The sequence below is a fragment of the Meriones unguiculatus genome, chromosome X, assembly GCF_030254825.1.
Source record: "Meriones unguiculatus strain TT.TT164.6M chromosome X, Bangor_MerUng_6.1, whole genome shotgun sequence".
Taxonomy (NCBI): domain Eukaryota; kingdom Metazoa; phylum Chordata; class Mammalia; order Rodentia; family Muridae; genus Meriones; species Meriones unguiculatus.
In genome coordinates this window covers 8,318,640-8,331,378 of record NC_083369.1, presented here as the reverse complement: position 1 = coordinate 8,331,378, position 12,739 = coordinate 8,318,640, and the positions used below count along the sequence as shown (strand labels likewise).

Sequence of the window (12,739 nt, the reverse complement as noted above, 5' to 3'; positions counted from 1 at the left end):
TAAATTGCCAATGGAATACTTTCAAAACTAATTAAAATGGAATACAATTCAAATTTCAATGTATATAATTGTCTAACAGAAGTCAGTCTTGCTCACTGTGTACAAATTATGGCTGCTTTTGGGCTACAGTCTCAGAGCTGAGGAGTTGTGATATGGATCTTGAAATAGTTCCTTGGTTTGGGTATGTAGTTCAGCAGTAGAGCGCTTGCTCTCTACTGCTTTAGGCGCAGTACCATGGGGAAATATATTTATTACTATTTATTTTCAAAAGTAAAATATCGGAGCCAGGCATGGTGGTGCATGCCTGTAATCCCAGCACTCTGGGAGGCAGAGGCAAGTGAATCTGTATGAGTTTGAGGCCAGCCTGATCTACAATGTGAGTACAGGACAGGCAAAGCTGCACAGAGAGTCCCCGTCTCCAGAAACCAAAAATCAAAACCAAACAAAAACAAAAGAAAACAACAAAAAGTAAAATATCTAGTCTTTTAGGGAAAGACTATTGCCTCTTGGTCAGATAGTATTTAGAGTGTGATATCTTTCTAGTTATCTCCTAAAAAAAATCTCTAAAGGAATAGAAAGGTATATAGTTCTAGATATGTAGATAAGTGATCAAAATTATCTAGAACATCAACATCTCTTGTTTTTAAATAATCGGATTATTTACTCGATGACAATGGGTTATCCTTTCTTCATCTTATAATTAAATAGTCCTGTAGAGTCTGAGTGATCGTATAATAAAGGCTTTACTCTCAGAACATAAGACATATAAAAATTATAACCTAGTTCATACCTCCTTTTCTGTCACATTTAATATTTTTCTTCAACTCTTGCCAACAGTTTCATCTTTCTACTTTATGCAGACAGAAGCTAAAAGTGTCATATTCTGAATTAGTGTTCATGTCATTTACTTTCCCTGTGTACCTTTTCATTCCATTAAAAAAAAAACCCGCATTTTATTTCTATTTTTCTTCGTCAAATTATCTCTATTATAAAAGCATGAAGGAGAGAATGGAGGGAACCTGCAAATCATACATAGGTTTTAATTGGTGGAGAGGCAATATCTCTGTTGTCAGCCTTATTTATCAGGTTCTCCAGGGTAGGATGTGTACACAGGTACAAAGAGGAGACAGAAAGGAGAGAGAGGAGAGAAGAGAGGAGAGAGAGAGAGAGAGAGAGAGAGAGAGAGAGAGAGAGAGAGAGAGAGAGAGAGAGAGAGAGAGAGAGAGTTTTAAATGGCAAGTAATATTGGAGGTTCAGCGAATGGTCATTTTACTTTTCCCTCCTTCTCTTCATCCCACTTGGGAAACCTAGAAAACAAAATCTTCCCACGGAAACTCCTCAGGGACACCCCAAGACCCTAGCTTTCACATTGGGACTCCATTGGAGGCGCAGCCTTCAATGGGAGTCCGCTGGGTCTCAGAGCACAAACCCAGCCTGGGCTCCACGGTTGTCGTGGCTCGCGCGTGCGCGCGTTTCCACCCCCTCCCCGCCCGCCCCCTACCCTGCAGCAAGGGTTGCGTGACGTAATGCAACCTCAGCATGTAGGAACGCTATAAAGCCGGACGAGGCGGCGCGCGTCTCAGACGCAGAGTAGCTTGTGATTGGCTCGGGCTGCGGAACCTTGGAAACCCGAATGTTAGGACCTTCCAGGTCCACGGCTGCCGCCCCCCGCGGCAGTTGAGAAAGCGGCCTCAGTCTGACTCGCGGCGGGGAAGGCGGTGGTGGTTGCTGCCCGTGGGCAGCGGTGACCGGTAAGGGGATACTGAGGAGAAACTCTGGAGTGTTGGCTCTGTTAAGCTCAGCGTGTCTCTGTGAGGGGAGAGGCTCCCACCCAGCGTCTCGGGGAGGGCGAAGGGAACAATGGAAGTGGCGTCTAGTCCCCGAGCTTTTACCTCAGCCTTGGGAGTCCTGGCTTCCTCCGCCGCCGCCATCGGTGGCAGGAGAACCTTTGGGAAGTGAGGGTCTCCTTCTCAGATAGCGCCTCCAACCACATCCCCCTCCCCCAGCTCGTAGGCCAGATGCCCAACGGTGTAGCCCGAGTCTTCTTCGTTCGTGGCCGTCGGTGGTTTAGGGTGACAGGAAAATGGCGGAAAACGGTGGAGAGTGTAGCGTCCCATTAGCATTTTTCTCTCAGCGACCCCCCTCCCAAGTTCCTCTCGCCCCCGCGTCGTCGTGCTCGCTAGCTGGCTCTCTCGTCCGTGGCGAGCCTTGGCATGCCCGAGGGCTAGAGGGCTCGGCCAGGGGAAGTAGCCCGGGGCTGGGCAAGGGAGGGGGCGGGGATCCAGAGTGGTCAGAGCCAGGCTATGTGTGTGTGTGTGTGTGTGTGTGTGTGTGTGTGTATGTGTATGTATGTGTGTGTATGTGTGTGTGTGTGTGCGGGGTGGGGGGGTGGGGGGGTGGAAGGGTGGGGGAGTGGGAGGGGTTGCTGTGTGCGGCAACGGTCGCCTTGGCTCCAACACCACCATTTTGCTTGGTCGCCTGCTCCCACGTACAGCAGGGCAGCTGGAGCGAGGGGCGACAAGCTGCCTGGCAGCAAGGGGTGGGGGCAGCTCCGGTGACCGCTGCGCTGAGAGAGAGCGGTGAGAGAGCAGGGAGGGCACCGCGGGGGACCCCTCCTTGTTTCCTTCTCTCCTCCCCTAAGCAAAAGCTATCTTGTTCTTGCACGCCGGACCAGCGGTGGGATGGGCGACATCTGAGAGGGCACGTGTGTGCGTTCTGCGTGGGAAAGGGAGACTTCTGCGGGCAGAGTGGTGTGTCCAAAGCTGCAATGTTGCTTCTTGCCAGGGTTCCTTTGTCTATCTCTGCAAATACTACTTTCCCGTTCTCTTGCCCAGCTGCCTTACCATCATTTCTCATCTATCTCTCACCCTGTTGACATTATGCAGAAGCGTACTCCTGAATGAGCTGTTTAGAGGTAGCACAGGACAGTAAAATTTGATTTTTGTGTTTTCTGCTTCCCGTGCATTGACAGAAGGATGTTTACTCAAAGCTTGGTTTATCTCGGTTCGATAAGCATGTGCGATACACTCTTGAGAGCACTGAGAAGCTTAGCTACCTATTGGTTATTAAATACCATACTGCTGTTCCCTTACATTATTTATTATTGATCATATTGAAACTTCCTGTATGTGAAAAAGTATTTCTTTGCTATTCATACAGTGTGGTACTTCCCATAATACTTGCCTTGCATGTTGTAATTTTCACACTTCGTTGAGTGGTAGGGCAGATTTTTTTTTTCTGTATCGATTTGGCAAACATAAACCTTATCCTTGGTAGTTCTTTATAAAAGGTGTTTTTTCTTTTAAACGGTTTAAAAAATTTTGGCTTAATCAAGCAGTCAAATTCTAAATGAAATATTTCTATATTGGAGTAGTTTTTTCTTTTTTTTTGTGAGAGTGTGGTCTGGTGTTCTTTTGGCTGTATTTTAGATAAACACAGATTTGAACATATGAACCTTTTGAAACCTTACAAGTTGAAGAGTAAAACAAAACAAAACAAAACAAAACAAAAAAAAAAAACCCCACAGTGTTAATTTGTGTAAGAGATTTGGTTAAAAGTGTCTTAAAGTATCTAATTTGTCTTTTCATAATAGGTGAAGAACATTTTCCCAAAGAAAATGCATTGCTTTGAAGGAAAAAAATAAGAAATTTTGCAAAATTCACTTTACAATCCATAAGAAAATCTACAGTTTCTTCAGTACACTTGTGTAAAGGTGATTAAAAAAATACTTATTCTTTTATTAATTTTATAAAAATTTTAAACCATAAAAATAACATCTGTAATTGTTGCATTAGTTATCTGATAAAGAAAACAAATAATAAAATTGAAGTCCATAGATTATATTTTTAAGTGTCAAAAATAAAACCTTATGACATTTTTATTTAAATGTGTGGATTTACAGGTAATTTATGGTGAACTCCATTGGCCTTTTGTCCTCAGCTTGGATGACAGCAAGTCAGAAAACATGACAATTTGAAAGAAAGGCAAAGTTTCACTAAGAAATTCTCCCAAATATCTAATTTTGCTCCCACATAATTACCTAATTATCCACTGATATAGCCTGTTTTGTGTTCAAAGTGTACAGCTTAAATGTTTAATAAGGAATTTCTCCCCAAGGTTCTTCTGCATGTTGTGTAGCTATAGAGATTTACATCAAGGGATAAAAATTTAGCTCTACCCCAGTACTTAGGAACTTTTTTGTTTGTGTGTCATCATTCTAAAATTTTCATTCAGGACATAGCCATGTGATGTGGCTCATTTTAACACTTCTGAGTGAAAATAAGATACCGTTTTATACAAATTTTTAATTGTTTAGCTATAATCTTATGTTGCTGAGGCAATGCACATATGCAATTATAAGTAAAAAGTGACAACATCTAGCTTTCTGTTCCATATTGTCTGATTGTCTTAATATTGGAAATGAAACAGGCTCATTTATTGCTTTAGAAACGTCCATGAGAATAGCATTATTTTATTGCCATTACTAAAAAAAAAAAAATCAGTTGTACAATTGCAAGCAGATAATATGCTGAAAGAAACAATGCTAAATGTTTGTATGTGATTGATCTTATCTTTGCCATATTTAGGAAGCAGTCATGTTTCATGGGTCCTTAAAACTGTGAGACAAGAGAATGTAGTAGAGTGAGGCCAGACGTCCTTACTGGTTCAAATAATTTGCTAGTAAATTTATGATAGAACATTTTGCATTATAAGTAGAACCCCAGGAGCCAGAGGTGAATACGATATCTGCAGAGCTCAGCTGCAAGACTGATCTGGTTCTGGAAGAAATGAATGAGAGCTACTGGATGAAATTCACTAATGCTAGACATCTGAGTTATCTAGTAATGTATAAATATCCCAACTATTAATCTGTTGTTATCTTATTTTATTTATTATGTATATTTTAACTGGGCATCAGTCTTGCAGTTTTGTCCTTTTGCTTGCTTTTATCACATTCCTATGGCTCAACACCATAACTGTGCTTCATTTTCTGTTATCTTGGCTTTCCTTCCACCCGCCTCTTATGTATGGTTCTCAAATTAAGTATCTAAGCAGTTTGGGGTGTTTCTTTTCTTTTGTAATGAGCTTTGTATGCCTGGTTGAAAGGTATATTTTTCTATGGTGTTTTTCGCAAAACAACTGACTTAGATAAATGTAGTTAAACTTTTTTTTTTTCAAAATACTTATTTTACAGATATTTGTGAATGAACTTTGCTAAGAATGGATTCAGGTGGTGGAAGTCTTGGATTGCACACTTCAGATGCTAGAATGGCCCATACCATGATTATGCAGGATTTTGGTAAAGCATTTTCTTTGTTGTACTTTATCATTGTAAAGTAAGAACATAAACCAAGGAAGTATAATTACAATGAATTTTTTTTTAACTGGGAAAATAAACTTGTATAGCTTATTTTTAAAATTAATTTGATTATTACAATTTATTCACTTTGTATCCTGGCTGTAGCCCCCTCCCTCATCTCCTCCCAGTCCCACCCACCCTTCCTTTCCTCCCCCTGTGCCCCTTCCCTAGCCCACTGATAAGGGAAGACCTCCTCTCTTTCTATCTGACCTTAGCCTATAGGTGGCTCTGTGATGCAACAGATAGCTTATTTTCTTAAAGCCATGTATAAACAACTTATTTAAATTCATAATTCATTAAGAGGTTGAAATAAAGACTTTGGATACAATAATAAAGTTTTACTAGAAATTAAAAACTCACTGTGCACAAGTGCTTAATTGCATCATGTTATAATAGTATATGTTAGTTTTTGGTGTATAAAATGTTAAATCAGGTCTTAAAAATACATTTTAAGTTGTAATTTTTATAAAGATAAAAGTGAAAGTGTTTTTTACCACTACAAATGATTAAATGATTATAAAAAATATAAGTAAATCATATACTTGGTAATTATGTTCAGATATCATTTCCTCAAAGTTATTACCAATAGAATCCACTTCTTTAAAAAAAAAAAAAAACCTTTGTGTGTGTGTGTGTGTGTGTGTGTGTGTGTGTGTAACGTGTAGGTGCCCACAGATTCAAAAGCAGGCGTTGGATCTCCTGGTTCCAGAGTTATGGATGGCTATGAGCTGTCTGACATGGGTGCTTGGAACTGAACTCAGATCCTTTAAGAAAAAGTACTCTTAATTACTGAGCAATTTCTCCAGCCCAACTTTTCCTTTTTTCCCTAATAAAAGATTCTTTACTTCTGTGCCCAATTTTTTGAGTAGTCTTAAGTCAGTAATCATTTTGGTGAATATATTAAGACTACATTTATAGTTTAAAAGGAAACTAAATTTTGTGAAGGTTGGTCTGAATTTTAGAGGAGAGAGTGGTTTCCAAATTGGAGAGACAGGGATGGGATCTTAAGAATGGATAGTGACAGGAATAAAAGTAGAAAACAGAAATGGTAAAATTGGTGTAAGAAGACAACAGGATCCAGAGAGTGATATGGAGTTTATGAAGCTGAAATCATGGGGGGCACAACTAATAATGCTTTGCTCAACTAAGAAAATGCTGCTACTATTCTCAGTATGGTCCAATATGCTATTTCCTGCCATGTTTTAAAGTTTACAGTAACATGAATTACAGGAACTGTATTATAGTCTTGACAATGATGTTATCTAGATAATAAACTTGACTGGATTACGGATCAACTTCTATAATGAAGAGGTTGAGCTAATAGCATTTAAGGTCCTCTTCTGTGATTATTTGACATTTGTCAGATAAATACAGTTGGGTACCTCAAGGTTGAATTTAGTAATGATTGAGATGATTATTAAGGTGCTATATAAAGGAGTTATGGATTTAATCTCCTAAAAGTATGTGAGTTTTGTTGTTTATAGATGATTTGGCATGGTAAAAAATTACAAGAATTGTGATAGTTAATCTTGGTTGGTGACTTGATTGGTTTGGGAAGATTTTCAGAGCACATATTTGGATATATCTGTTAGTGTGTTTTTACAGAGTATTGAGTAGGACAAAAGACCCACCTTATATAAGAGCATCACCAACAGTCTAGGGACTTGCATGCAATAAAATAGGAAAGATGGAGAATGCCTGAGACCATACTCATAGTTTCCTGCTTCCTTTTCTCTAAGGTTAGCTGCTTTGCTCTACTGTATGATCCCTGCCATGACATTCAGCCTATTTCACTTCAGGTCCATAGCAATGGAAAAAAGCTGAAATCTCTGAAACTGTGAGCTAAAATGGGTCCTTTAAATTGTCCTGTCATGTTTTAAATACAGTAATGAAAAATAGTGACACAGGAAGAATTACAGAAGACAAGGTTAAAGATTGAGATTTTTTTATTTCTTTTGTCCTTAAAATTCATGGCTGGAGAGTTGATAGTCTTTAGGATGCTAGAACCATTTATGTTTTAATTTAGGTTTTAGAATAGAAGGATACTTGATTTAATATAGTAAATGTTTTCATTTTAAATGTCAACTTTGTGACCGCCTCAATGTCTTGAGATTTTCCTAAATGTAATATTTTATATGCTTTTAGTTGCTTGTGAAATAGGAGCTATTGAATTATTTTTATATAAATTTTTCTTTTTCATTGAGATATAATTTAATTGCTTTACTGTTCACCTATTTTAAAATTTAATTTTAAAGTAGCTATTATTATTTATTTGTACATATATGTTTGTGTATGTGTGTATGGCACATGTATGCTGGTACCTGTGAAAGATAGAAAAGAGGTTTTGGAGCTGAAGTTACAGGCTGTTATAAGCCACTTACAGTGGCTGCTCAGACTGAACTCAGGTGCTATGGAAGAGCAGCAGGCGTTCTTAATAGCTGAACCATCTCTCTCCAGACCCTATTTTAAAGTTTATAATTCCACATTTTAGTACAATTAGATAATTATGCTTTCATCTTTTAGAAAATTTCTTATCCTAAAAAATTATAATCTCAAAAATATGTATGTGTAATAAATTCCATCATATTTGTTAGCAGTTATTACCTATTGCTTCTTTCCCTGACAGTCCTTAACAATTCATAGATTTACCTATGCTGTAAATTTTCTATAAATACGATCATGTAATATTATGGCTTTTCATGAATAGCTTCTTTTACTTTTCATGAGCTATTTATGTTATTGTATTACATTTGAGCACGTAACTTTTTAAAAATTATTGAATGATATACTATAGGTGATCCTATTTTATTTATCCACTAGTTTGTTGATTTTTGGATTGCTAAAATACTTTAATATTTTAGATCAATTTTATGTTTGACTTGAAGCTTTCTTCTATCTTAGGCTTATTCCTTTTGAGGCATGTGTCAGTGTGCCAAGGCACACTGTAAACCATAAGATAAACTTTAGAACTTCTTGAGGGGTCATTTTCATATATTTACACATGATTTTAGCTATATAATATGTAGTGTCTGGAAGAAAAAATTCCTTTTGTATATTCCCTATTGTTTAAGGAAAGAATAAAAATATGTGAAAGTTTGAGAACTGCTAATTTTGGTTGTCATTGTCATAGTTATTTGAAAGCTTCTCTTAAAGTGAATGAATAGAGTAAATAAATCTATTTATGTCAGGAAAAAGTAGAGAGGTACTGTTTTTTGTTATGCCTACTTATGATTCAACTACTTAGTTGTATTTTTAAAATAATCAATTCTTTTAAATTCCATTTTCATGATCTCTTAAATTGAGGTGTATAGATCATTGTCACCTGAATTTTTATATTGCAGTAAAATTGTGTTTTAATTATAGTGAAATCAAGAATTTTTAATATGAGTAATGTTTAGTCATTAAGGATTTATGGTTTGTGATGGTGCTATCCTAACATATGTTAGGTTTCCATTTATCCTTAGTAAATAGATTTTGAAATCTTTGATGTTATAAAATAAATTCATATACACAGCCATGTAAATAGAATTTGTGTCATTAGATCTCCAAATTCTATAAGGTTTTTAATTGAGACTGTGGGATAAATATTGTATAGAAAATTGGAAGAACTAATTTAGAAGTTAATAGATCAGTTTCTTTGGATGTTGAGATTTAAAGATTCACAATATTATATCCTATGTAATATTTTTTGCTGATGTTGAATATAGTGATTGTCTTTATAGTCATTGGCATTGAGATTTTAGTGTTAAGAAAGAAAATTTTCCCATAACTTTAATGGAGTACCATATAACGTTTGAACAAATGAAAAGAAAATACTTCTAGTCAGGATTTAATATTTATTGTTACATGTTTATCTTATTGGTTTACATTTGAAAGATAATTGTTTATCATTTCTAATATTTTAAACTACTAAGATAAATTCTTCATCCAATTAGGTGCTGCTTAATAATTTTAAAAATAATATTTAAATGAGTTTCTATGTGATAGGTATTTTTATCTTTTATTTTATTAATTACAGTTTATTCACTTTGTATACATCCTGTAGCTCCCTCCCTCCCTTCCTCTCTCCCCTCCTAATCCTAGCTTCCTTTCCTCTTCTCCACCCATTTCCCTCCCCAAGTCCACTGATGGAGGAGGTCCTCCTCCAGTGATAGGTATTTTATTTCTCCTCAAAACATTACTATAGCGATGCCCTATTTGCTTAATTTTATGAGTCTCTTTTAAAACTTAGCTAGGGTGAGAAACAAAACTTTATGTTTTTAGATGAGTAGAAGAAGGAAAAAAAAAAAACCAGAACTGCAGACCCAAATCAAAGAAAAAATACAGGTAACCTCTGTGAAATATAGTTTCTGGGGGCTAGCAAGATGGTTCAGGAGGTAAAGTACTTGCCATGAAAGTCTAACAACAGCCTGACTTCAATTCCTGGAATTCACTTAAAGGTTAAAGGAGAGAATCAACTCCGAACAGTTGCCCTCTGGGATTCTCCCCCATTTTTTATATACACAAAAATAATAAATACAATTTTAATGAAAAGCTACATTTTTATATATAAAATGGAGATAACACACTTATTTTGATGATAAAAATTATGGGCATATATGCACCCTCACACACACATAGTATAAAGTTACTTGAAGCATTATTAGTACATAATATTACTCAGGTGTATCTGAATAAATGACAATTTTAAGGAATTATAGGTTATATATAATTGAATAAATCAGTTTCTTTTAGAATTTAATGAAATGTTGCAGAAGAAATGATAAGAAAGCAAAATGATGGATCTTTATATATATATTCTTATTAATTACAATTTATTCATTTTGTATTCCAGTTATAGCCTCCTCCCTCATCCCCTCCCAATCCCATCTTTCCTCCCTCTTCTCCTCCCATGCCCCTTCCCCAGTCCAGTGATAGGGGGGTGGTTTGGATCTTTTAGATCTGAGTAATTTGACAATATTCTGCTGTACTCATTAGTTCTTGGTCTAGGTTCTTTAAGATAATTTGGTTCAGAGTTAAAAAATGTCATCAGGGTAATCAAGTATATTTAGATTCATTTTGGTTTGGGTTTGATTGATTTTTGACCTAGTCTACGTTAGGTAAACTTGGAATAGTTTCTTTTCTTTTCTTTAATCAGCTGAGCCAGGTTAATCTGAGCATAGGACTACACTAGTGTTATTCTTTCTTTTCATCTTTCCTAATACCTAATCAAAAATCAAACTAATCTCCAACAGTACTGTGAAAGAAATAGAATGTCTTAAATATTGAATCATTGATTTGTGAAAATATTTTTATGAAATAGTAATCTTCGCTTTTACATATAGATAATTCCAGTATTAGGAATTTAATAGGCTTAATATTTAATTTTCTTTGATAAACCTATCCTGTTTTCACTCTGGATACATGTAAGATTTGAAACCATATTCTGTCCTTATCTCTTAAGTTTCAGGACTAATAAGTGCCAAAAAATACTTTTTAAATGCATATTCTCTTTGTTTAATAGTTTTATATGGTTATAGTCATATTTTTATTTAATTTTTGGGGTTATAATATAATAATGTCATTTCCCCCTTCCCTTTCTTCTCTCCAAACCCTCTCCTACATTCTTCCTTGCTCTCTTGCAAATACATGGCCTCTTTTGTCATTGCTATATATTCCTAAATATAACCTGCTAAGTCTGTATAATGTTACTTGTACATATGTTTTCAAGGCTGATTGTTTGGTATTGGATAACCAATTGGTGTACCTTTCTTTAAGGAAGACTATTTCTCCCATATTCAACACACCTTAGTTGCATGTAACTCCTTGTGTAGGGATGAGGCCTTGTGTCTGTTTTGCCATGTCTATTATGTTCTTTTGATGTAATTTAGAATTTAGGTGAAATTTTAAGAATGTTGAGAAATATTTAAAATAGCTGAAAGGGAGGATGGGTGTGTTGGAATGTGCTTCTAATTTTGGAACTCCTTAGGCAATCAAGTCAATCAAGAGTTCAAGGTCAGTGTTGACTGCATAACCAATTTGAAGCCTGCTTGAACTTCCTGAGGTCCTGTCTCAAAAAAATGGTATAATAATAATAAATGATAATAATAATCCCAAGACCTCGGTTGAAAAATCAGCATTCTTTTTATTCTTAGCTTTTCATACTTGATGATAAAGCTGGTATTTTATCATTAACTTCCTGATGAATTGGTTATAAATAGTGAGTATTGTACATCCCTAGTAGTGTCTTACTTTACATTCTTTTAGATAGTACTTTATGAAAAAGTGATCATTAGGCCGAAAAGGCTGTGTACTGGGTCGTTTCACGTAGATAATGCGTTATAAGAAGGCCCACAACTCAGTCCAAAAAAACTGTACCGCATTATAGTGGCAGAACTTAAAATTCCTCATTAAGGGAGTTTATACTCTTACAGTATTTACAAAGCAATTGGGTGTTGGTTCTTACTATACTTCTCAAGAGAAAAATTAAAGTTTTCTCCCTGTTGTAAACTTGCTAATATTGTCAGGCAAAATCTTAATCTAATGTGAGTTAACATTCCTTTCACCTGAATCAGGTGTTGAAAGGTTCTAAAGTTTTGAATAACAATGCTTCTAAATTAAAGAACTTCTGGGATTTCTGTAGTTATATGTTTTGTAATATAATGTTGTGCTAACTTATAACAGTATTCTATTATGTTTCACATTTCTTTTCTTTTTTCCCCCAAAATTAGTTATAGGAAGTAGGAAAACTTAGTATAGTGGGGTTTTATATACCTTTTGTTCATTTCCCCCAGTGCTAGTATTCTATTAACAGTAGTAAAATACCAACCCCATAAAATTAAAGTTTTAGATAATTCCTGTTATCTAAAACTATATATCTCATCCATTTTCTATTGTTTGGGACATAGATTTGTGTGTGATTTTTTTTATTTTTTTTTTGTATCTTTTACGTACTTTTTTGATATATATCTCTTTCATTCTGACTACTCTCATCTCTTCCCACCACTCTTGTTCATTTTTCTTCCCAACAATTTTTTCATGTTCATGTATTTTTGTTTCACTTGTGACCCACCTGGGCCATCTGTGTGATGTGGTTTAGAGCTATCCTTTGGAGTTTGGTTGGCTCAGCAGAAGATACACAGCTAAAGACAGTGATTTCCCTCTCTTCCATATTTTATATATAGCCAATAGTTTGAAATAAAAGATAGGTCCCCATAAGCTCTTTTCCCTTCATTTACTGATTATTGATAGGGTTGGTTTTCTCTGGGTCCAATGCATGTAACTACAGTTATGTAAATTTAGGATTACAATAGTCTAGGTAATAACATTTTTAACCCTCCACCTTAGCTTAAGCTCTTACATACATCTTTAATTCTCCCACCACCTCTTCTTTAATGTTCC

General features: G+C 35.9%; 1 protein-coding gene across 6 annotated transcripts in view; it reads left to right on the top strand.

Moving 5' to 3' along the window:
* Positions 1-1,544: 1,544 nt before the first annotated feature.
* Positions 1,545-12,739, top strand: part of Znf711 (zinc finger protein 711) — a 29,548-nt gene continuing 18,353 nt past the window's right edge. The window contains exons 1-4 of one of the 6 annotated variants that reach the window (XM_060374418.1): positions 1,545-1,751; positions 3,593-3,712; positions 5,195-5,299; positions 7,099-7,196. Coding sequence is in view for 4 of the 6 variants with exons in the window: in XM_060374416.1 (XP_060230399.1) it covers positions 5,221-5,299 (79 nt within the window). In the remaining 2 variants the exon portion in view is untranslated. Of the gene's footprint in view, positions 1,752-3,592; positions 3,713-5,194; positions 5,300-7,098; positions 7,197-10,938; positions 11,422-12,739 lie in introns of those variants that run through there. The other 5 variants (XM_060374416.1, XM_060374420.1, XM_060374417.1 and 2 more) reach the window with 5 other exon arrangements.